The sequence below is a fragment of the Microtus pennsylvanicus genome, chromosome 3, assembly GCF_037038515.1.
Source record: "Microtus pennsylvanicus isolate mMicPen1 chromosome 3, mMicPen1.hap1, whole genome shotgun sequence".
Taxonomy (NCBI): Eukaryota; Metazoa; Chordata; class Mammalia; order Rodentia; family Cricetidae; genus Microtus; species Microtus pennsylvanicus.
In genome coordinates this window covers 4,202,067-4,225,652 of record NC_134581.1, presented here as the reverse complement: position 1 = coordinate 4,225,652, position 23,586 = coordinate 4,202,067, and the positions used below count along the sequence as shown (strand labels likewise).

The 23,586-nt window shown below is 48.2% G+C and overlaps 1 protein-coding gene across 2 annotated transcripts; it reads left to right on the top strand.

Annotated features, from left to right (window-relative positions):
* The first annotated feature begins 4,724 nt into the window (after positions 1-4,724).
* On the top strand, positions 4,725-22,506 carry Slc25a38 (solute carrier family 25 member 38). 2 transcript variants are annotated; one of them, XM_075964150.1, is made up of 8 exons: positions 4,772-4,907; positions 11,812-11,983; positions 13,487-13,608; positions 14,848-14,932; positions 18,068-18,247; positions 18,476-18,650; positions 20,479-20,645; positions 21,670-22,506. In XM_075964150.1, exons 2-8 carry the CDS (start codon positions 11,918-11,920, stop codon positions 21,790-21,792), a joined length of 918 nt encoding a protein of 305 aa, XP_075820265.1. In that variant the 5' UTR covers positions 4,772-4,907; positions 11,812-11,917; the 3' UTR covers positions 21,793-22,506. The 2 variants fall into 2 exon arrangements, with proteins under 2 accessions (XP_075820264.1, XP_075820265.1); XM_075964149.1 differs by lacking the exon at positions 11,812-11,983 and having other exon boundaries at positions 4,725-4,907.
* The last annotated feature ends 1,080 nt before the right edge of the window (positions 22,507-23,586 follow it).

The following is a 23,586-nucleotide window of genomic DNA, read 5'->3' as shown; positions in this document are numbered from 1 at the left end:
CAGAATGGGAAAAGATCTTCACTAACCCCACATTAGACAGAGGTCTGATCTCTAAAATATACAAAGAACTCAAGAAATTGGACACCAAAAGATCACATAATACAATTAAAAAAAATCGAGTACAGACCTAAACAGAGAACTCTCAACAGAGAAATCTAAAATGGTTGAAAGACGCTTAAAAAAATGTTCAACATCCTTAGTCATCAGAGAAATGCAAATCAAAACAACTCTGAGATTCTATCTTACACCTGCAAGAATGGCCAAAATCAAAAACACTGATGACAACTTATGCTGGAGAGGCTGTGGAGAAAAAGGAACACTTCTGCATTGCTGGTAGGAATGCAAGCTGGTACAATCTCTTTGGATGTCAGTGTGGTAATTTCTCAGAAAATTAGAAAACAACCTTTCTCAAGACCCAGTAAGGTGCTGGAGAGATGGCTCAGTGGTTAAGAGCATTGCCTGCCCTTCCAAAGGTCCTGAGTTCAATTTCCAGCAACCACATGGTGGCTTACAACCATCTGTAATGAGCATCTATAATGAGGTCTGGTGCCCTCTTCTGGCTTGCAGGCATACACACAGACAAATATATAATAAATAAAAAAAATATTTTTAAAAAAGAGCCAGTAATACCACTTTTGGGTATAGCCCCTTTGGATATCAGTATGGAATTTCCCAGAAAATTAGGAAACAACCTACCTCCAGTCCTAGTAATACCACTTCTGGGGATATATCCAAAGGATGCGCAATCGTACCACAAGGACATGTGCTCAACTATGTTCACAGCAGCATTATTTGTCATAGCCAGAAACTGCAAACAACCTAAATGCCCCTCAACCGAAGAATGGATAAAGAAAAAGTGGTGCATTTACACAATGGAGTACTACACAGCAGAAAAAAATAACAACTGCTTGAATTCTGCAGGAAAATGGATGGAACTAGAAAACATTATTTTGAGTGAGGTAACCCAGACACATAAAGACAATTATCACATGTACTCACTCATAGGTGGTTTTTAAATATAAAGCAAAGAAAGCCAGCCTACAAACCATAGTCCCAGAGGATTTAGACAACAATGTGGACACTAAGAGAGATTTACATAGATATAATCTACATGGGAAATAGAAAGTAGAAAAAGACAAGATCTCCTGAGTAAATTGGGAGCATGGGGACCTTGGGGGAATATTGAAGAGGGGAGGGGAGAGGCAAGGAGGGGAGCAGAGAAAAATGTAGAGCTCAATAAATATCAATAAAATAAAATTAAAAAAAATAACAACAAAAAAGTTTAAAAAAAAAGAACAAGAAGAAAAAAGAAACACCACGACCAAAAAAAAAAAAAGTTGGGGAGGAAAGGGTTTACGTGGCTTACCCTTCCGTATCACTGTTCATCACTGAAGGAAGTCAGGGCAGGAACTCAAACAGGGCAGGAACCTGGAGCCAGGAGCAGATGCAGAGGCCATGCAGGAGAGCTGCTTACTGGCTTGTTCCCCATGGCTTGCTCAGCCTGCTTTCTTACAGAACTCAGGACCTCTAGTCCAGGGCTGGCACCATGCACCATGGGCTATTTCCCTCCCCCAACACTAATTAAGAACATGCCTTAGCTGGATCTTATGGAGACATTTTCCCAATTATGGTTCCCCCCTTTCAGTGACTCTAGCTTGTATCAAGTTGACATAGAAGTAGCCAGGATCACAGCACAAGCCTGAAGCCAGGCTTTCTGATTTCAGATAGGAAGCAGGGAAGGGGAGATGGATGTGTGGCCATCAATATTCCTTTGAAGTAAACTCACTTCTGCAGATGAGAGCTCCTAGTACCTGGAGGTCTGTCAGTTAAGGGACTCACAGACAGGGCGTTATCTGTGAGGCAAAAGGGTTGCTGCAAGGGCTGCGCCTGAGCAGCAGTTGGGCTCTGACACGGCATGTTTGTAAGTTCAGATTTTACTCTTGGGATGGCCAGACACTGATGCTATGTGCATGTATTTCCAACAAGAGCATCAGGATCTCTTCCACACGTCTGCCACACAGATACATGGGAAGCTGGAAACCAAAATGTGCGAGTGAGCCACAAACCACACATTTGAGATATCTGGACTGGGAATGTCCAAAAGAAATATAATGCAGGGGGCTGGAGAGATGGCTCAGTGGTTAAGAGCATTGCCTGCTCTTCCAAAGGTCCTGAGTTCAATTCCCAGCAACCACATGGTGGCTCACAACCATCTGTAATGAGGTCTGGTGTCCTCTTCTGGCCTGCAGACATATACACAGACAGAATATTGTACACATAATAAATAAATATTTAAAAAAAATAATGCAAACCAATGTGGTATTTTAAATGGTCTAGTGGTAGTATTTTAAGAAGCATAAAGAGGAGGCTCGAGAGATGGCTCCGCAATGAGAGTACTGTTGCTTTTACAGAAGACCAAGGTTTGGTCCTCAGCACCCATGTGGCTCACAACCATCTGTAATTCCAGTTCCAGGAGATCTATGTCCTCTTCTGGCTTCTATGGGCACTGCATGCATATGGTACACATAGGATAAAAGGGACAGTCAAAGAAACTCACCCTGGCCCTGAACCCAGAGCCTGTGAAAGAAACACATTTTAACCTTGAAACCAGAACCAAAGAAACACATTCTGACCCTGAAACCAGAGCCAAAGAAACACATCCTGACCCTGAAACCAGAGCCAAATCTGTCCCTGGCCAACTGAATACAATACCAACCAATCCTTGAGCATGAAACATGGCCAATCTGAGTTTGTCTAAACCCAAGGGGATTGAAATCTGACCAATTCCCGCCCTGAAAAGCTTCTGCCTGGAAAAACTCTGCCCCTGAGAAGCCCTGTGTATAAATCTGTTCAGTTGGCAGCTGCCCTCTACCCTGGCAGAGACAGCCACCCTCCTGGATTCCTCCTTCCCAAATAAATCTCTCTTGAAATAGTTTTGGGTGAAGATCTTCTTTCACTGGCGTCTTTGCTGGAATTGCCCTTAGGCAAGCAGAGCAGAAGTAACAACTTTTTGCCAGAGCCCTAGCAGATGCTACATTTCTGCAGGGGTTTCCCATTAACAGAGTAAAGCAGAGAAGAAACCGATACTCCTGCTGGGAAACTCCCTTGAAGCAGAGCAGAGCTCAGCTATAAAGGCTCTCTCTCCAGGAGGAGCAGGTCCCCACATCTTGAAGGGAGACCATCCTCCACTGGATCCCAACTTCAGGGATAGTCTAACTTCCCGACAGGTCAGCTGTAGGTAGAGCCTGACTTCCCGACAAGTCAGGATACCATTCCCTCCAGAGCTGTAACACTTGCAGTATACATACATGCAGGTAAAATACTTATCACATAAAATAATCCCAAAATTTAAAGAGCAGAAACAAGTGAAATTAACATCAATAAAAAAAATTCATTGATCCCAATATATCTAAAGCATCATTTCAACATGTATCACAAAAAATTATTAATGAGTCAGGCCTGGGGGCGCCTATCTTTAATTCCAGTACTCAGGAGGCAGAGGCAGGTGGATTTCAATGAGTTTGAAGCCAGCCTCACCTACTTAGTGAGCTGCAGGCCATCTAGAGGTGCACAGCAATACCCAGTCTCAGATAAACTACTGAATAAATGCATGCGTGCATTAGTGAACGCATGAATGCAGCCAGGTGTAGCTCAATGGTGCAAACCTGAGGCCTTGGGTTCCATCTCTAAGACCAAAACTGACTAAGAAAGTAATAATATAATTTATCTTATAAATATTAGCTATCAGGCGTGTGATTGACATACAGAGGTCAGTGTTCAAAGAGAAATGTGGATGGGGGGAAGGACCAGAGGGGAGGGAATGGGGGCTGGATTTGATCAGACACATTATATGCAGCTAGAAATTCTCAAAAAATAAAAAAGAGATGTGGTAGTGGACCTGAGGTTAGTTCCCAGCAGCCTTGCAAGCAGTTCGCAACTGCCTGTAACTCCAGCCCCGGGGATCTGATGGCCCTCTCTGGCCTCTACGGGCCCCACATCTGCACCACTCACATGGACACACCCACACACATAATTAAAATAAAGTCTACAAAAATAAATTTGAAAAGGTGGGTTGTGGCAGCACACGTCTTTTATCCCAGCACTCAGCTGGAGGCAGAGGCAGGAGGATCTCTGAGTTCAAGGCCAACCTCGTCTACAGAGCAAGTCCGGGACAGCCAGAGCTACACAAAGAAACCATGTCTAGAAAAACAAAAAATAAAATAAGTAAACATATAAATAAATGGAGAAATATGAATTGTATTTTTAAAAAGCCGTGTCTAAAAGGAAGGCATCCCAACTTGCTTCAATTCTTTTTTTTATTCCCCCTGAGCCAGGGTTTCTCTGTGTAAACAGTCCTAGCAGTCCTGGAACTAGCTCTGTAGACCATGTTGGCCTTGAATTCACAAAAACCTGCCAGCTTCCGCCTCCCGAGGGCTGGGATTAAAGGCGTGTGCCACCACTGCCCGGCTATAAATTCTTAAATATAATTAAATTAAAATTAAATACAATTACAAATCAGCCAGTCACACATTTCATAAAAACGTTTTAGCTATCCCGGCAAGTCTTGGGTCTCCAACTAAAAACCGCAGGCTGCAGTTCTGCGTGTAGCCACCAGGTGGCGTCAGAACGCTACTAGGCGCCGGACGGGCTCCATCAACGGAAGCGGAAGTGGACTCTCACCTTCCTGACTGGTTCCTCCCACTTTCTCCTCCCCCGGAAACACAGACCCGCTAGACTCGGGTACTGAGGCCTGCGGCGGGGCGGAGCGGCGGGGAGGGATGGGCGTGAGCGCGGAGCCGCGGAGCCTCGCCGTGTCCGGGGCCGGGCTCGCGTCCCCCGTGATCGAGAAGGCGCGCTCTGCGCTGTTGCCGCCGCAGGACGTGGAGGACACGGTGGAGACGCTCATGGTAACGTGGGGACGGGGGAGAGGGTCGGGAACTGCCATGTGCTTCTAGAACATTCTCGTTCTAGAACACGCTACCGGTCATGGAGGTGAGCGCCGCCGGTCACCTCGGGTCTCAGGCCGCCCTCCCGGCCCCGCTTCCCTGCGGTCTGCTGCTGCCTCAGCGTCCCCGGCTCGCGAAGGCCACGCCCCCTCGGTCAGATTGGCTGCGCGGCCGGGCTCCGGGCTGCCATTGGCGGAGGCGTGGGCGGGTCCTCGCCAGCCATAGGCGGAGGCGGGGGTGCGTCGGGAGGCCGGGCGGACCTGGGTGGCGGTGCCCCTTGCTGGGAGGAGGACGCACTCCTTTGGAAATAGATTTAAATTTTTTATTTTATTTTTTTACTTGTTTTTGAGACAGGACCTCATTGTGCAGCCCTGGCTGGAGCTCGCTATTTAGACCAGGCTGGCTTCGAACTCGGAGAGACTGACCTGTCTCTGTTTCCATAGTGCTGAGACTAAAGGCGTGTGCTCCCCTGTGTGTGGCTTTTTGGAAATCTTTAAAGATAACCATGGCTGCTCCAGAATCACTACTTAGCATTTTTCTCTGGACTGCCATCTTTCTCCTTCTGTTTATATTGGACATAGGGATTTTGTGTGTGGGTGGTTAGAAATTGTGGAACTAATTGGCTGTTGAAATGATACTCACCTTGTGTTTGCTGATTATGCTTTTAGTTTATATTTGTGTATGTGTGTGTGTGCGCGCGCGCGTGCGGTGGGGTATGTACACAAGAGTGCACTTGCCCACGGAGGCCAACAGGGTATTGGGATCCCCTGGAGCTGGAGTTACAAGTGGTTGTGAGCACCCCTTCCCATATGGCTGTTGGGAACCCCATGGCCTTCTGGGGTAACACTGCTTTCCAGCCCCTTTTGACTGTTCTCCAGCCCTTTCTGATTGTTTTTGTCCATTCTCACACTTAGAAAATTGGAATGTTCACCTTTAATCTGTGAATAGGGTTGAACTACTAAAATAAATTAAATGTCTTAAAATTGGAGGTGTATTCCTGGGGTAAGGCACCTCAATATACATCACTATAACAAATAAAACTAAACCCAGGACCCGGCACAGTGGCTCCTGGAGAGGCAGGTAGATCTGGAATAGTGAGACCCTGTCTCAAAACAAGTACGACCATAGGCCCACAAAAAAAACCTAATCCACTCAAAGAATATGCTGCACATATACAAAGTCCCGATGCTGTTTAAGCTACCTGCTTCTTTTTGTTTCTTTTCTTTTTTTTAGTTTTTGGTTTATCTATTAGAATTGACATTGTGGCCGGATGGTGTTGATGCATACCTTTAATACCAGGAGGCAGAGGCAGACAGATCTCCAAGTTCTAGGCCAGCCTGGTCTACAGAGCGAGTCCCAGGACAGCCAGGGCTACACAGAGAAACCCTGTTTTGAAAAACAAAAAACCAAACAAAAACAAGTTGGTTCAGTGGATATTTATTGGGCCAGTGATGTGCTTGGTCCCTGTGCTGTGAAGGTGAGACATTTAAAATGCAGTTTCTGCCATCCAGCATGGAGGTGAAGGATGGCAGCCTTAAAATAAAGAGGGGCAGGGCTGGAAGTAGAGCTCGTGGTGGCATGCTTGCCCGCGTGCATGAGGCCTAGGCTCAGCTCCCAGAACAGATAAACATAGGGTGCGGTGCCTAGGTGTAATTACTGTTCCTTCTTGGAACCTTGCTGGACCAAACTGCTGGAAAGAGTTGGGGTGACCTTAACCTGTTCTGGGGTAGGGCATGCAGGGGCTACTGGGCCTTATCCTGTGGGTCTCTGCTCTAGGAGAAGTGGGTACATGTAGTAATAAGAGCGGCGGGGCTGCGTCCCCAACACCCCAGCCGCCTGCCCGGCTAGCTTATGCCCCGAAATAATTACATGGACACTGTATTCTTTTAAACACCGCTTGGCTCATTTCTACCTAGCCTCTTCTAGGCTAACTCTCGCACCTGGACTAGCCCATTTCTTATCATCTGTATAGCACCGGTCTTACCGGGAAGATTCTAGCCTAAGTCCATCCTGGGTCGGAGCTTCATAGTGTGCATCTTCCCTGGAGCGGGGAGCATGGCGTCTCTGCTGAGGCGTCTGCTCCCGAGAGGAGAGCTGTCGAGTCTGAGCTCACTTCCTCTTCCTCCCAGCGTTTTGTTCTGTCTACTCCTCCCACCTATCTTCTACCAATGAAATGGGCTGAGGCAGTTCCTTTATTAGCCAATGACCTTCCTCCATCAGGTACAGGTTTCCTGTTAGGCAGAATCATTCATCCGTCTATGTTGCACACTTTCTGCACACCAGCCCCACAGTCAGGTCTTGTTTTGTTTTGTGATTTCAGAGCCTCTCTATGTAGTTCTGGCTGTCATGGAACACTGAGCTCCATGTAGATCAGGTTGCCCTTCTGCCTCATCCTCTGGAATGCTGGGATCAGAGGTGTCTGCCACCATGTGTTGTAATAGGAGAGGCGGGGCTGCGTCCCCAGCACCCCGGCCGCCTGCTAGCTTATGCCCCGAAATAACAACACACAAATTGTATTCTTTTAAGCACTGCTTGGCCCATTATATCTAGCCTCTTCTCGGCTAACTCTCACACCTGGACTAGCCCATTTCTAATAAAGTATGTATCACCGAGGTGCGCTTACTGGGAAGATTCTAGCCTACGTCCATCCTGGGCCAGAGCTTGATCGTGTCTGCCTCAGAGAGCAGAGCTATCACGTCTGCCCTGGAGAGGGGAGCATGGCGTCTCTGCTCCAGAGCAGAGCTGTTGAGTCTGAGCTCACTTCTTCTTCCTCCCAGCATTCTGTTCTGTCTACTCCACCCACCTATGCTCTAACCAATAAAATGGGCCAAGGCAGTTTCCTTACCAGCCATTGACCCTCCTCCATCATTTCCCCTTTTTCTGTTTAAACAAAAAAAAGGAAGGCTTTAACTTTAACATAGCAAAATTACATATAACAAAACAGTTATCAAGTAAAAATTACAATATTTACACCTATTTTATCTTTATCATAACAATGGAAAACTATAACTGTAACTATCTATCTATTCTTCAACTCCATCAAAGATTCCAGAAGGATATATTATTACCTAAGTAAATGAGAAGTAAGCAATTTACAAAACTCTAAAAATCACAGAGACATCTCGCTGCCTGGACAGTCACCCAAAGTTCCTCTGTACTGTTGGGGCATCCATCTTCGGCCTACAGGCCCATAGTTTCCAGCAGACGTTTCAGTGAAGGAGGAAATTTCAAAGGCAGTTCAGTCACTATCTGCTGTGTCCTGCAGAATGTCTCGCAGACTCTTTCATGAATCAGGAACCCCGAAAGATCATCTCACCTTTAGGCAAGTTCAATAGTCCTCTCTCTGTGGGTTCTCTGTGTCCAGTTTATGCAATAGTCCAGGCAAGAGCAGTTTCTTGCCCAAATGGCTATCAAACTCCATAAGGATCCTCTTCGATGCCCATCTTCTTCTTGAAGTAGATTGGTGCTGCCAGGAGCAGAGTGTCTCATTGTCATGAAAAACCCTAAGTTGTTAAAACATTTAAAATGCCATATTCTATAATCTTTGAAAAATATGAAGAATACCTATCTAAAATATATCTATGTACATCTAGAAAATCTTAACTAACATGACTACAAGCTTGACTATTATTGATTATCCATTAACAACCTGTATACATTACATTTTTAAGTGAACTACACAATCACAGTACCTTAATAAAGATCAGAAATACATATACATATAACAAAATTGACCTTAAATCTCTATAAATAAAGCAAAATCTATACTAGTGCAAATTATTCATATCTATATCATATCCCCCTTTAAATGTAAAAGAATGTTTATAAACCATATTTGGGAACATGGGCGCAGTTTTTTCTCTCCAAACTGCTTCCTGCTGAATGAGGGCGTCGTTAATTAGGTCTTTCATGGTATAACCTGTGTGCTAGTTTCATCTCAGTTGGCAGTTGAGCGAAGCAGTTTTCTGAAGGTGTTCACAGCAACCCTTCAGGAGGGTGTGGTCCATCATACCATATTGGAATAGAAACAATCCACAGACTCTCACCCTCTGTGAAAACAAAATAAGAAACTCCTTTCCAAAGCATCATGTCCTTAGATCCAAATTTCGAAGTCAAGGCATTTTCAAAATATCTATGTTGGATTAGTTCAGCAGCATTTATAAACAAATATCTTTTAGCAGCTGTTGCTCTTTTCTCAGCATTCAAACAATTCAAACAGTGCATAATAGCATGCAGTATCAAAATTCTCTGTGTATTTTCCATCTTTGTGTGTTTCATTTTAACCTCTATTTTGTTTATTTTTATTTTTTGCTTTTTGAGACAGGTTCTCTGTATCTTTGACCTGGAATAACTCTGTAGACCAAGCTGTCCTTGAACTCTCAGAGATCTGCCTGTCTCTACCTCCCAGGCATTGGGATTAAAGGCATGTGCTACCACACCTAGAAGTCACAGAGGTCAATCTCCCTCTGCCTCCCAAGTGTTGGGATTAAAGGTGTGTACTACCACACCCAACAACTCTCTTCCTTTTTTTTTACTTTAAGAACTTCAACTTTTAGCGTGCATATATTTTTAACACACAATAAACTATTTAGAAATTTTCTTTGTCTTTGAATCCCTCTTTACTGTATATCTCTCTTTTTCTGACCACACGAGCCTTTAAATTACTGAGCAATATGGGTGGGATTAAAGCCGTGACTTTGGCAGCTAGATCCAGCCCATTCCTTAGCTTTCCAGCCTCATGGCTGAGGTACTGGCTGTAGCCATGTTTACTGCCACAACTCTATGGCATTTCAAGGTCCCTGCCAGCAAGCGAGCTTCAGCAGCCTGTGCTTGCAAACCGCATGAACCGCCTGTGTAAAAGAGTCAGAGTTTGCCCTGGCAGGACAGCCTAGAAAGCCGGCATTTTTAAATGGTGCCACTTTTTTCCTGCTACTGCTGAAAACCGAAAAGCATTCGTTCAGCTTTTCGTCAACACCGTTTAAGTGTTTCGTGGCAGGACCTCTTAAAAGAGCTGCAAGCTTTGCAGCTAAAGCTGAGTCAGGAAGCCTCTCTTAGATGAGAGCGCTTGCTTGCCTCTAGGAAGCAGAGTAGACCCGAGAAATTGCTGCTACCAAGAAAACATGCTTTACTCTTTCCCAAGCTTTCTCCACGTCTGGGCGCCATTTTGTAGTAATATGAGCGCCGGGGCTGCGTCCCCAGCAACCATGCCTTGCTTCCATGCCAGTTCTTACAGAAGCATGCAGGAGACAGGAGTTGTGTCTCCTCTTGTCTTGTACCCTTGGTCATAGGGATGATGGCCACAGGGGTCTGTTCCAGGTGTCACCAAGAGAGTCAGTGGGGCCTGACATGGGGCTTGTGAGCAGCACAGATGGAGGTAGGCTAATGTCTGGGTGTTCAGAGTGAGCGGGCAGGGAGAGCAACACCGTGGCAGTGGACGATGTCACTGTGCGGGCCAGGGAGGGGAGGAGAGCCGTGTGCTGCTCCAGGGCCTCGCAGCGGAGTTAGAGAGCGACCAACTAATAGTTCTCATTTCCTCTGAACCAACACGCAGGACAGATTTGCCATGTTTAGTAGTTTCTAGTGCGTTTGCCATTACTTATGACTTGGGCCCCGTCCTGTTGGCTTGTTTGAGTTGGGAGCAGAACACGGTGTCATTGACGCTGCAGACTCCAATTTGCAGTTTTTAAAGATAACCCTGGCTTTAGGAGAGGGAGTAGACTGAGGGGGTCAATGATTGAGGTAAAAAGGTCCTGGCAGTCAGCAAGGAGGGAGAGGTGGCCCTTGAGCCCGGTTGGGTCCAGAAGGCAGGCTGAGAGCTGGTCAGGAGCAGAGTGAACTGGTAAGGAGAAGCCCAGACAGGATAGGTGAAGAGCAGGGGTCCAACAGCTGCCGCTGGGGAGCAGCAGGTTGGCCTAAGGGAGAGAGAAGAGCTCAAGTTTATAAATGTCAAGCTGGGCGGTGGTGCACGCCTTTAATCCCTGCACTCAGAGGCAGAGGCAGGTGCATTTCTGTGAGTTCAAGGCCAGCCTGGTCCACAAGAGCTAGTTCCAGGATAGGCACCAGAGCTACTGAGAAGAGAAACCCTGTCTCAAAACAAAACAAAATGTTGTCTGAGGTGACCTCTGAGCTCTGAGCAGTGTTGTGTGGCTTGTCTGGAGCTCCATGAGCAGTAGTCTGTGCACGGAAGGGAGGAAGCTGAAGCTGCTGACGGATGTGAAGATGACAGTGAGCAGTGGCCAGAGAAGTGAGGGGAGGATGGGGCTCAGTGCTGGGCTGGAATGAGAGGGCTCAAGAATACTCATGGGACTCCTGGCACACATTTGCAGCCCCTGGTTGTTCCTGAATAAAGTCCTTTAGAGAGTCTCTCTTGTTTAGGCTGAAGGGACGGCTAGGGCAGACCAGTGGGCCAGCCATCAGGACGTGGTCAGGAAGCAGCAAGCTGAGCAAGTCTCCTGGGGCTGGGGAGGGGCAGGTGACAGACTGTTGCCCATGTTTTTAGTTTGAATTGTTGAGTTTGAGACCCCTGCGAGCCCCTGTGGGCAGGAGGGAATACTGGGATGGCAGAGTTTGGCTGGAGGGTCGGTGGGTGCAGTGGGAATGGGGAATGCCTGTGAACGGTTGTGGGTGGGGCTGCAGACTGAAGAGATAAGAGCTGGAACAGCACTGAGGTGCAGGCAGAGGGAGGAGAGACCTGTAGCAGCAGTGGGGTGAGGTGGGTGCTGGAAGAAACCAATACTGAGAGAGAGGTGGTCACTGATATCAAATGCACCTAAGAACTCAAAGTTAAGGACAGGGTGGAAGAGGGGGCCTGGGATGTGCGGGCCCAGTGAATCTGCAGGAGCCTTACTGGAGGAGCTCTGGCTAGATGACAAGCCCAAGGCCTGGAGAGTGACTGGCACAGAGGGAGTGGAGATGGGACGATCTGGCACTGGAAACAGAGACTCTGGAGCAGGTTTCCAGATACGGAAGAGATGTCCAAGGAAGAGAGGGGCCTGGTGTGTGAGGGGATTGAACCCCCCAACACTTCAGAGGCTCAGGTAAGGCTGAGCAGAGTTTTGGGGAATTGATTAGCAGAATAGCTGGCATCTTTGGGGAGAGGGCACTGGCCGCCAGTACAGATGTGCTGAAATGCATACTGCCTGGTTGTGCCGGCTGTCTTCTGGAGCCCTGCTGGCACCCAGGGCGGTTGTCTCATCCAGCCTTCAACTCTCAGAACTTATTTAGTCCCAGTGGGCTTAACGCCAACCCCAGGTGTGTTTGATGGAAGTTAGGGTGGGTTCTCTTCTCTCTGGAATGGGTGCTTCTGATGACATTTGGGGTCTTGGTAATTTGATGTAATAGACTTCATAGTCCTAGTAAGCCATTAGGACTACAGTGTGTCAGTTACTTAAATAAGTAATCTATGGCCATACCACCTGGAATGCCCCTAATCTTGTCTGATTTCGGGGGTGGGGAGTGAGATGTCATTAAATGAAATGGGGGAAGAGAAGGTCCCCAGATGGGCTGTGCCAAGTGTCCTGGTGGGAGGAGAAGGAGTTTCGAAGCATCTGTTCATTGCCATTGGTGACTCTGCTGCATTCCAGAAAGGGGACAGACACTGTCGTGGAAGCCCAGGCCCTGACCTGGGGCTCCTGGGGTGTGCCTAGGGGAGATACTTGAGTGTCTGAAAGAGTGCTGCCCTTCTGTGTGGAGCCAGAAGATAAGGCAACCTGTGCTGAGGCAGGGCTGAGGGCGGGGCCGCAGGTCAGCAGTCACTGCACTGCGCAGTGTGTGGTCCGCTGGGTCTCTGTGAGATAGTGGGTAGAAGAAAGGCAGAGGGGTTTCGTTTGTTTTTGTTTTTGCTGTTTTTTTAACTCCCCCCCCCCCCCCCCCCCCCGCAGACAGGGTTTCTCTGTGTAGCCCTGGCTGTCCTGGAACTCGTTCTCACTCTGTAAGCCAGGCTGGTCTCAACTAAGAGATTGCCTGCCTCTCCTCCCAGGTGTGTGCAACTGCATCCACTGCTCGCTTGAAAGGCTAAGCTCTAAGCACAGAAATTGATGGAGTGCTGGAAGCTATACACAGTGGCCAAGCTTAGGTCCTCATGGCTTTTGACTTGTTCCTATAAACATCTATAGTTCCTAAACCAACTAGCCTGGGGAAGCCAACAGCTAAGACTACTCTCAGCATGAGACCATGGTCAGTGACTCTTCAGTCAGGGCAGACAGGGACGCTTGCTGTGAAATGGACATGTTGCCTAGTGGAACCAGCGTTACAGCAGTAATAGTGAGACAAGAGAGGTCCCTTTTGCTGTGCACATTTCAGTATTGGCTGCAGACTTTACTTTCCCATCCTGGTGGAAAAGCCTGGCACTTGGAGTAGCTCCCATCAGCCTTATGGGAGGGGCATGATGCAAGTGGTCACAGTTCAGAGTCAGGAAGCAGAGAGCCTTGGCTAGAATGGGATTGTGACAGGTGGAGCCTAAAGGGCTTCAGGTGCAGGTGTGGGCAAAGGAGCTGGCTTGGTGGCCAGGCCTGCTGACACCACCGTCTCTTGTCTTGCAGTTACATCCGGTGATCAAGGCTTTCCTCTGTGGTTCCATCAGTGGGACCTGCTCCACCCTCCTCTTCCAGCCTTTGGATCTTCTCAAAACACGCCTGCAGACCCTACAGCCCTCGGACCTACGGTAGGCTGTTGCTTCATGGAGGAACCAGGTTTAGCAACTTCTCAGACACAGGATTAGCCTTACAAGTTAAATCAACTTCCTTATGATAGAGAAACACAAGCCAGGCTGGAATTCCTTTTGGTTGTTGTTTGTGTTTACTTCAGACAAGAGTCTTCCTGTGTATCCTGTGCCAACCTTGAACTTGCAATCCTCCTGCCTCAGTTTCCTGAGTACTGGGCCACATGCTTTGTGAATACTGTTTTCTGAAGAAAAAGTTAATATATTATTTATAACACATTATAATTTGATTTTTCTTGGTTAATTGGGGTCTTTTGGTCAGCTCCAGAGGACTGTCTTTGGTGACATTTGCATTTTTCTTGAGTTAGCTTGTGACATTGTAACTATGCTACTGGTGCAAGCTTGTGACATTGTAACTGTGCTACTGTTGCAAGCTTGTGACATTGTAACTATGCTGCCCAGTACTGGTGCAAGCTTGTGACATTGTAACTATGCTGCCCAGTACTGGTGCAAGCTTGTGATATTGTAACTGTGCTGCCTGGTACTGGTGCAAGCTTGCGACATTGTAACTGTGCTACTGTTGCAAGCATGTGACATTGTAACTGTGCTACTGTTGCAAGCTTGTGACATTGTAACTGTGCTACTGGTGCAAGCTTGTGACATTGTAACTATGCTGCTGGGTACTAGTGCGGGCTTGTGACATTGTAACTGTGTTACCCGGTGCAAGCTCATGACATTCTAACTATGCTGCCGGGTACTGGTTTGTTTGTTTGTTTGTTGTAAATAGCATCCATTTTAAATGTGTTTGTGTCTCCGGAGCACTATGGGAGCTACTATGTAAAGTGGAGTTTATTCCATTGCTTGTGGTGTAAATAAACAGTTAAGTATGCGTGTGCCAAACCATGAACACATGGAAATGAAGAAGAATTCCAGGGCTGCTGAGATGGGTGATCTCTGCAGGTGCTTACTACAAGCCTGACCACCTGAGACTGATCCCTAGGACTCACGTGGGAGAAGAAAACCGACTCTTGCAAGTTGTCCTCTGACTTCCAGATGTTTGCATGTACACACACACACAAACACACACACACACACACACACACACACACGATATATAATAAAATTTAGTATAGAGATTCCTGCGGATTTTAGACAGTCTTTGGTGGGAACTCTACTGTGAGGGTCTGGTCGTTAGAAAACTGTTAAGTTGTTTTCTTTTCCTGTCCCTTTTGTCTCCTTCAGGTCCAGGCGTGTCGGGATGTTGGCTGTGTTCTTGAAGGTGGTTCGCACAGAAAGTCCTCTGGGCCTTTGGAAAGGAATGTCTCCTGTAAGCTGCCTTTTGGTTCTCCTGCTTCACTTCTTTAGTGATCCTTCTCCTCCAGCTCACAGTCACTGTTAGACTATGTAGCTCTTCTCCATCCATGTAGCTCCTCCCCGTCTTTGTGGCTCCTCCCCATCTGTGTAACTCCTCCCCATCCGTGTAGCTCCTCCCCATCTGTGTGGCTCCTCCCAATCTGTGTAGCTCCTCCCCACCTGTGTGGCTCCTCCCCACCTGTGTCGCTTGTCCCTGTCTGTGGCTCCTCCCCATCTAAGTAGCTCCTCCCTGTCTGTGTAGCTCCTCCCCATCCGTGTGTTACCTTTCATGGCTAGAACCAGAACCCTCACAGAAGCAGCTCAAGAGAGGAGATGCTTGTCTGAGCTTGTGTGGGACGGGAGTCCATCTTGGTGGGAAAGGCATGGCAGCTGGAATAGCTCTCCACAGTCTCAGAGGAGGGGCATGAGGCAACTCATCACATCTCAGCAAACCAGGAAGCAGAGAGCCTCGGCCAGAAGTAGGCGGGTCTATGACATACTTCAAAGCCAGCTCCAGTGACCCAAGTCCAGCAGTCATGCCTCCTACCTCTGACATTTCACTGCCTCTCAGAACAGCGCCACCCACGGGTAACAAGGTTACACATGGTTTGTGAGGGACATTTCCCTTTCGAATCATAGTCTGGGGTTTTAGTTCCCTGCAGTCAGCCTTGCTCTGAAACATTCAATAGAAAATTCTGTAGATGACATAAGTAGTTTATAAGCTTTCAGCTGTGCATTGTTTTGAGTGTGGGAGGTCACTCACATCGGAGCCGTGCTCCCCACTTGCCCAGCCGTCACTCAGTTGCTGTTAGTAGTCAGATCACCTGCTGGGAATCCTGAGCTTTGTGTCCGGGCAGCCCGTGTTTTACTTATGGTGCCCTCAGCACACAGGAGCACTGGTACGGACAGTAGGATGGGCCAGAGGGAAGCTGGACGGGGCTTTCAGGGGACGGGGAAGGTAGAAGATCTTAAGAAGAAAAGAAAAAAACACTAGATGGCAGGAAGGAATGCTGTGTGTATGAAGTTGTGGAAGAGGAAAAAGAAATCCAGGCTTTTGTTGTTGTTGTTTTGTTGAGACAGGGTTTCTTTGTGCACCCTGGATGTCCTGAAATCCAGGCTTTTGTTGTTGTTGTTTTGTTGAGACAGCGTTTCTTTGTGCACCCTGGAGGTCCTGAAATCCAGGCTATTTTTGTTGTCATAGTTCAGATTGCAGAAGTTAATGGTGCAGTGTGATCACAGCCATAGCATGTGGAAAGTTCTAGGTTAAGTGGACAGAACACTGCATTTGTGAGTGGAAACAGGAACAGAAAATATGGTCTAATTGATGGCAGCGTGGTCCGCCAGAGGGCACTGAGCCTGCTGAAGACTTCAACAGGAGATCTCCTGAAGTGAGTGACCACAAGCCACTCAGCGCAAGTGAGGGATGCATTACCTGCGTTCGGAAGCCGCCTTGGGCAAGAGCAAGCTGTACCTGTGACTGAAGCGGCTGCCGTGTTTCTGGCACGTTGACGTGACTGAGGAGAGAGGAAGCTGAGCCAGGGGACAGGTGTGAAGCAGCGAGGCTCTTCTCTAAGGTGCCCGCGCAGGGGACCCGCGCCCTGCCTGACAGGAGGGGAGAGAGCAGACTGAAGGCCGGCAGGAAGTGCTAATGGACTGGAGGATGGCTCAGTGGTAAAGAGCATGCGTTGAGCAAACAAAGCATGTGTTTAAACCTGGGTTCCATCCCAGCGTCCATGTCAGGCAGCTCACACTGACTGTAGCTCCAGGTCCAGGGGATCCAGCGCTCTTTTCTGGACTCTGCATTCTCTCACATACATGTACAAACCCGTATACAGACACACATCTATACACTAAACAAAAATAAATTTTCTTTTTAAAGTAACTGCTAGACATAACCCCAGCACTAAGGAAGCAGAGGCAGGGGATCCTCGTGAATTAGCAGCCAGACAAGGCTACTGAATGAGATCCTGTCTGGAAACAGAAACAAGTGAGGCATGGGAGGACCTTGTTGAGTTGCTTATCAGAAGACGGAGAAGAAACGTGGATGTGGATATTATCCAGGTTTGCCCAAGTGTTTCAGATTGCACGTTAAAGGACAAAATCATGAGATCAGATCATCCTTGAGTGTCCCTGAAGGGCTGTGACTCCTGCAGCAGCTGGAGTGAGCTGAAGGGAGGACACCGGTCTTGGTTCTTTTGAACAGTTTCAGAAGTAAGGCAGCCTTTTCTTGGTCAGGATGTTCTGGCTGTCAGCACCCCTGCTCCTCAGTCCAGCCATGCGGATCATCGTGGCTGCCCCCCCCCCCCCGTGACAGGTCCTCAGGTCAGTAGTAGCCTGACCTCACCTGGTGCCTGTGTCGATCACTGCATCGTCTCCTCCCCAGGTGTTTCGTTGGCTCCAAATATCACAAGCAGAGGGAGAACAGGACAGTAAGGTGTAAGGGCAAGGGAGGCCACAGACACACAAAGGTTATGACCGTGCCTTGTTTATAAGTGAACTTTGTCACCTGTACTTGAACAGTGGAGACAGAAGTGCAGCGTGCATAGGGCTCAGGGTTCTCCACTGTTCTGGCTACCCCCTCCTGACAGATATGAGGGGACTGTTGACTTCCTCCCTGTCCCCTGTCCTGCCACTGATGTACGACTGTTAGCCTGGCACCAGCTCTGGGGCTGGCGTCCACTGCCTGTCAGTGTAGCCTCACCTTTGCCACCACTGGGGAAGTGGCCTGGGACAGCCACACCTTATTTCTTCACCCAGAGGCTTTTTCTGGCCCACCTTGCTGGAAGCACCAAGCATTGGTTCCCACCCTCCAGCCTTCAGCCACTAGAAGATGGGAAGTGATGTTTAACCACTCCCCTTGCCCCTTCAGCAGAGAGATGGCAAGGGGTGGGATGTTCGCTAAAGCTTGCCCAGGGGCTGACTTACCCACAGCTGTAGCTGCTCTGATACACTCCTCATTGGCTGCTGCCTGCCCTGCCGCCGCCCCTCCTCCCATTGGTGCTCCCTCCACACTGTAAACAAGCAGCTTGCATGTGGACCACCCTCCCAGAAGGCACCTTGCAGTTTTGAGCCTTTGTTTTCATCCTCCCTCCCTCTGCCTTTCCCGCAGTCCATCATGAGGTGTGTCCCTGGCGTAGGGATCTACTTTGGCACTCTGTACTCTTTGAAGCAGTATTTCTTGCGAGGCCATCCTCCCACCGCCCTGGAGTCCATTATCCTGGGCATGGGCTCACGCTCTGTCGCAGGAGTCTGCATGTCACCCATCACCGTGATCAAGACACGCTATGAGGTAAGTCTGACAGTTTTAGAACCTTAGGGATCAGGGTAGTGAACACTTGTGCTCCCGGGTGTGTAGTCTGACTCAGGGTCAAATGTGCTTAGGTACCTCAGTTTCGTAGGCAGGGAAGCCACATATGAAGGAAAGCCTGGTTCCTTGGTGATGGTATGCAGCCTGAATTGTGCTTGGGCCGCTGTCCAGACGCTGACCTGTGCCGGTCACTGTATCTGCTCTTTGTAGAGTGGGACTTACAGCTATGGGAGCGTCTATGCAGCCCTGAGGAGCATCTACTGCAGCGAGGGCCACCGGGGCCTCTTCAGAGGCCTGACAGCAACTCTGCTGCGTGACGCGCCCTTTTCAGGGCTCTACCTGATGTTTTACAGCCAGACCAAGACCGCAGTGCTCCGTGGCACAGGTAAGGGAGTGTGTGGTTGGCAAGAGGAGTCTCTGAGAGGCTGCATTTTCCCTTTTTTCTCTGGAATAGTCATAGCAGCGTTGGGAATGGAGCTGTGAAGAGAACCACGACCATGGCAATGCATATAAACGAAGACATTTAGTTCAGAGGTTCAGTCCATTACCATCATGGTGCAACATGATGTCATGCTGGCCCTGTGGTGGTGATGAACGCCTTTACTCCCAACCTCGGGAGGCAAAGACAGGCAGATCTTTGTGAGTTTGAGACCAGCCTAGTCTATAAGAGCTAGTTCCAGGATAACCAGGGCTGTAGAGAAACCCTGTCTCGAAAAAGATGTCACGCAGGGATACGTGGTGCTGGAGAAGGAACGAAGAGCTAATACATCTTGACCTACAGGCAATAGAAATTGGTCTGAAACCTCAAGGCCCACCCCCACAGTGACATACTTCCTCCAAGAAGGCCACACCCACTCCAGTACGTGTCACTCCCTGTGAGCTTATGGGGCCAATTACATTCAAACCGCCACAGGAGCCAATTTGGGGCTGGGTGTTAGGATGTCCTATAGAGTTGGGGTCTTCTGAAGGAAAGAGGGTAGGCTGGATGAGACACAAAGTGTGTTTTGACAAGGCTCTGCAATAGCATGCCCCAGACACCCTAGGGCTGAAGCTTTGGGGTGCAGCCTGTGAGTGTGTTTGTCAGTGAGCATTCCCTGTGAGACAAACAGAGCAGTCTGGCAACACTGACTGCTTGGGGATTTGAGGAAGTTTTCAGTCCCCTTGCTGTGCCCTGCTACTGTCCTGAGCCCTCTATGGGTGGGGCCAGAACCGCAAACTTGACCTGTCCCCCCAGTAAGCTTGTGGGCCAACCGCGAGCCAAGTCTGGGTGGCAGATGCTGACAGAACCAGGCAGAGTTGCTTGGAACCCATTCTGCAGAGTGCGCCTGAGCTCAGGAAGCTGTCTGGATAGTGGGGGAAGTGGGACTGGGAACACCCCTGGTGACTCGGGGAGACTGGCTTCTTCCCCCAGGGAACAGATGTGCCCTGCAGGTCACAGTCTCATTTTACAACAGAAATTTAAGGCAGTAAGGAAATGTAGCTGTGGGTGGCCTAGAACTGACTCGCTATTGTAATCCAGCCTGGCTGAGACCCTAGAGTTGAGCCGACCTCCACCTCCCGAGCACAGGGTTAAGGCATGAGTGAGTCACCAGGCTTAACCTGTCGTGTCCACATTAATTAAAAAACTAAAGTTTCACGTCCATTAATCTTTAAAAACTGGAATTAATGAATGAATACTTTTTTGATATTGGAAATGTATATTAAATCTTTGACTTTATTTTTGTTTTTTTTGAGACAGGGTTTCTTTGTATAACAACCCTGGCTGTCTTGAAACTTGCTTTGTGACCAGGCTGGCCTCGACCTCACAAAGGTCTGCCCTCCTTTGCCTCCCAAGTGTTGGCATATATTGAATCTTCAAAGCCAGCAGTGTCCTTGGTGAATAAAAACTAAAATTTTCCCACCTAGCGTCAGTAACGAGGTGAGAGAGTGTTCACACCTGCACCGTCCATTCGGGTGGTGTTCTCACCTGTACGGTTCAGTTAGAGGATGTTCTCACCCACACTGTCCAGTCAGGTGCTGCAGAACTGTCAGATAGTTTTAAGTAACTATGAAATAAATATAATTAGCATATTAATTGTTTTAAATCATTATACTGAATAATGAGTTTTCCCATGACCCCAATCCAGACACATCACAGGACTCTGGTCATGTCTGCCCTGAGCACACTGGTTAACCCTGCCTCTCCACGTGTCTGTGCTCTTGTTCCGTTTCAGACCAGTTAGATGTTGCTGTGATGCCCCTGGTTAATTTCAGCTGTGGGATATTTGCTGGCATTCTGGCTTCACTGGTGACTCAGCCTGCAGACGTGATCAAGACTCACATGCAGCTCTCCCCAGTGAAGTCCCAGTGGATTGGCCAGGCAGCCGCGCTCATCTTCAAGGTAAGCTGTGAAGTGTGTGCTGCCCTTACAAAGGGCATTTTATCTTCCAGCTTCCGACTGTAACTCCAGTTCCAGCAATCTGATCCAGATCCCTAACTTGGCAGGTAGCCCTAGTCTGTATTTTGTATGCTGCTTGGCACTTCTTTGCATTGTATAAATGGTACAGCTGGCTGGGCATAGTGGCCCACACCTTCGCCCTAGCTCTGTCATCTGTGGAAGGAGGATTAGGAATTTGAAGCGAGTGTTATCTGGGCTGTGGTAGTGAGGGTCCCATCTCAAAGCAAGTCAACAAACCAGAGCAATGAAAACAGAACCACAGACACACAAACCAAACTGCTCGCAGCAGCTCTGATAAGGGAGTTCCCAGGAGAGAGAGCTTTTCAGTTGCCTAGATCTGGTTTTAACCTCTGGCACCCCAGACAAATCTTTTAATGTTCTTTTAAAAATCCCTTTAATTTTATGTGTGTGTGTGTGTGTGTGTGTGTGTGTGTGTGTGTGTGTGTGTGTGTACCTATGGAGGCCAGAAGAGGGCACTGCATCCCTTGGTGCTGGAGTAAAAGATAAGCTGCCCTGTGGGTGCTGCAAAGCAAATTCTAGAAGAGCAGCAAGTGCTCTCTGATCCTGAATGACTTTGTTGTTGTTGTTGTTGTTTTGTTTTGTTTTTTGAAAAGGGTCTCTATTACGCAGTACTGGCTGTTCTGGAACTTGTTATGTAGACTAGGCTGGCCTTGAACTCAAAAGCTCCATGTGCCTCTACCTCCAGAGTGCCAGGATTAAAGGCCTGCGCCACCACTCCAGATTCTAAGTGTTCTTTTTTCAACTAAGAAGTTTCCCTAGGTAGTGCAGATCTAAAGAGGCGGACCCTAACAGTTACAGGAAAATTGGGGTTCCTTAGTTTTCTCCTTGGTTTGGTACTATAGATAGAAATTAAGGTTCTAAAGTGGAGTAGCGAGGTCTCTGGTGATGGGCATAACTAGCTGTACTGCGGCTTTGCTTTTGAAGTGTTGAATTGTTCTTATCACAGAACTATGGGCTGCGTGGCTTCTTCCATGGCAGCGTTCCCCGGGCCCTCCGTAGAACTCTGATGGCTGCCATGGCATGGACTGTCTATGAAGAAATGATGGCCAAGATGGGTCTGAACTCCTGAAAGAGACAGCTGGGGAAGGAAGATCTGCCGTCTTGCCTGGTTCCTAATGTGGGCCGCTGTAGCTCACTTTCCTGGAGTCAAGTGAAGCGCGGTCTGAGGAACCAGGCAGAAATGCTGTTGCCTTTAGTCCCCCATTCAGAGAGAGACTGGAGGAGCCTGGAGCCCCCGGAGCCTCAGAAGTGGAGTCACCAGTGCCCACAGCTCAGGACACACTCCCAGTCAATACACAGGAGCTGGGGAGCAAGCCTGGTTGTCCCACAGGCTATGAGAGGCATTTCTAGAGAGACCTCTGCCAGATTGCTCTGTTTGGGCCACCTACCTCCATCACAGGACACCGTAGATTTGCCTAGAAGCCAGGAATCCCACAGAGAGAAGTTGTGGGCCTCTTGCCATGGCTGAGGGCAGGAGTCTCAAGTTAGGGAAGACTGGACCCAAGCGCTGCCGTGGACCAGTGAGATGGCTCGGCAAGGAATGTCAGCTCGTCAGGTGACCTGCAGTGGGTCCCAGGAAAGTCAGCTTGTCATGTGACCTGCAGTGGGTCCCAGGACTCATGGTGGAGGGACCTAGTTTCTACAAGTTGTTCTCTGACTTCCTCATGTGCACTGTGGCAAGCACCCATATCCAATAAGTGAATAAATGTAATTTTTTAAATAAAGACATCAGTGGACTGGAGACTGAGGTGACAAAAATAAACAATCCTGTACCAGTGTGAAACATTTGAGACCAACAAAAGTTTTTTATTTTTGTACATTAACCAACAATAATTTGTAACCAGCCCCTATAAATGATGACAGATATTTATAACCCATAGGATCTGAAAGAGTCCTTTACCTGCAAAGCCAAACCTTGGTCAGGTTTGACCAGAAGTTTGAGGCCTGTAGTCCCCAGGGCAGGCGGAAGGAACTCACCCACCAGCACAGGAGGGGGGCAGGGTGGTACGCAGCACTGGGGAAAAAGATTGTTAGCCTCTTTAGGCCATAGCGATTACTCTCAGATTTTTTGTTTAGTGTTAGAAATCCTATTGGGGTACATCGCCTTCTACAACTGTGCCTGGCAGCCTCGATTCCTTGTAACAGCAAGGCTGAATAGCCCAGCCATCCATACAGGCTTGCTGCCCGCAGCCATGTGCTTGGGGCCGAGGCTGACTTTTTTATGAAATATACTCCTATGCTTATGGCCCTATCTCTAAAGTCTTGCAAGTGGTCACAATATCAAAGTCAAAGAAGTCATGATTGAGTACGTCAGCGTCAGTCTAAGGACAAAAGAACAACACACAATACACAGACATACGGGACAGAAAACAGGAAGGACAATGGCACCAAACAAACCAGAGACACAGCTTCAGGTGATAATGGTTGGAAGTGAAGAACTTCCTTTCTGCCCAGTCTTAGATTATCATGGCTGGCCCTCACATCTTCCTTTCTGCCCAGACTTAGATTATCATGGCTGACCCTCACATCTTCCTTTCTGCCCAGACTTAGATTATCATGGCTGGCCCTCACATCTTCCTTTCTGCCCAGACTTAGATTATCATGGCTGGCCCTCACATCTTCCTTTCTGCCCAGACTTAGATTATCATGGCTGGCCCTCACATCTTCATTTTGTTAAAACAAGTGCTGGTTGGTAAACATATGCAGTATGTCTCATTCCCTGAAGACAGCAGAGTGATTTTGATGTGACTTAATTTTTGACCAGCCATTTAGTCCCTAAAACTTAATTTAGGGCCAGGCATGATGACACACGCATTTAATTCCAGCACTCAGGAGGCAGAGGTAGGCATATCCCTGAGTTGGA

Bases quoted from the DNA above. Each gene is read 5' to 3' on its own strand.
- Slc25a38 (XM_075964149.1), top strand. From the start codon at position 4,779: ATGGGCGTGAGCGCGGAGCCGCGGAGCCTCGCCGTGTCCGGGGCCGGG. The intron at 4,908-13,486 runs GTAACGTGGGGA...CTTGTCTTGCAG, and splicing joins ACACGGTGGAGACGCTCATG to TTACATCCGGTGATCAAGGC. The intron at 14,933-18,067 runs GTAAGCTGCCTT...CCTTTCCCGCAG, and splicing joins TTTGGAAAGGAATGTCTCCT to TCCATCATGAGGTGTGTCCC.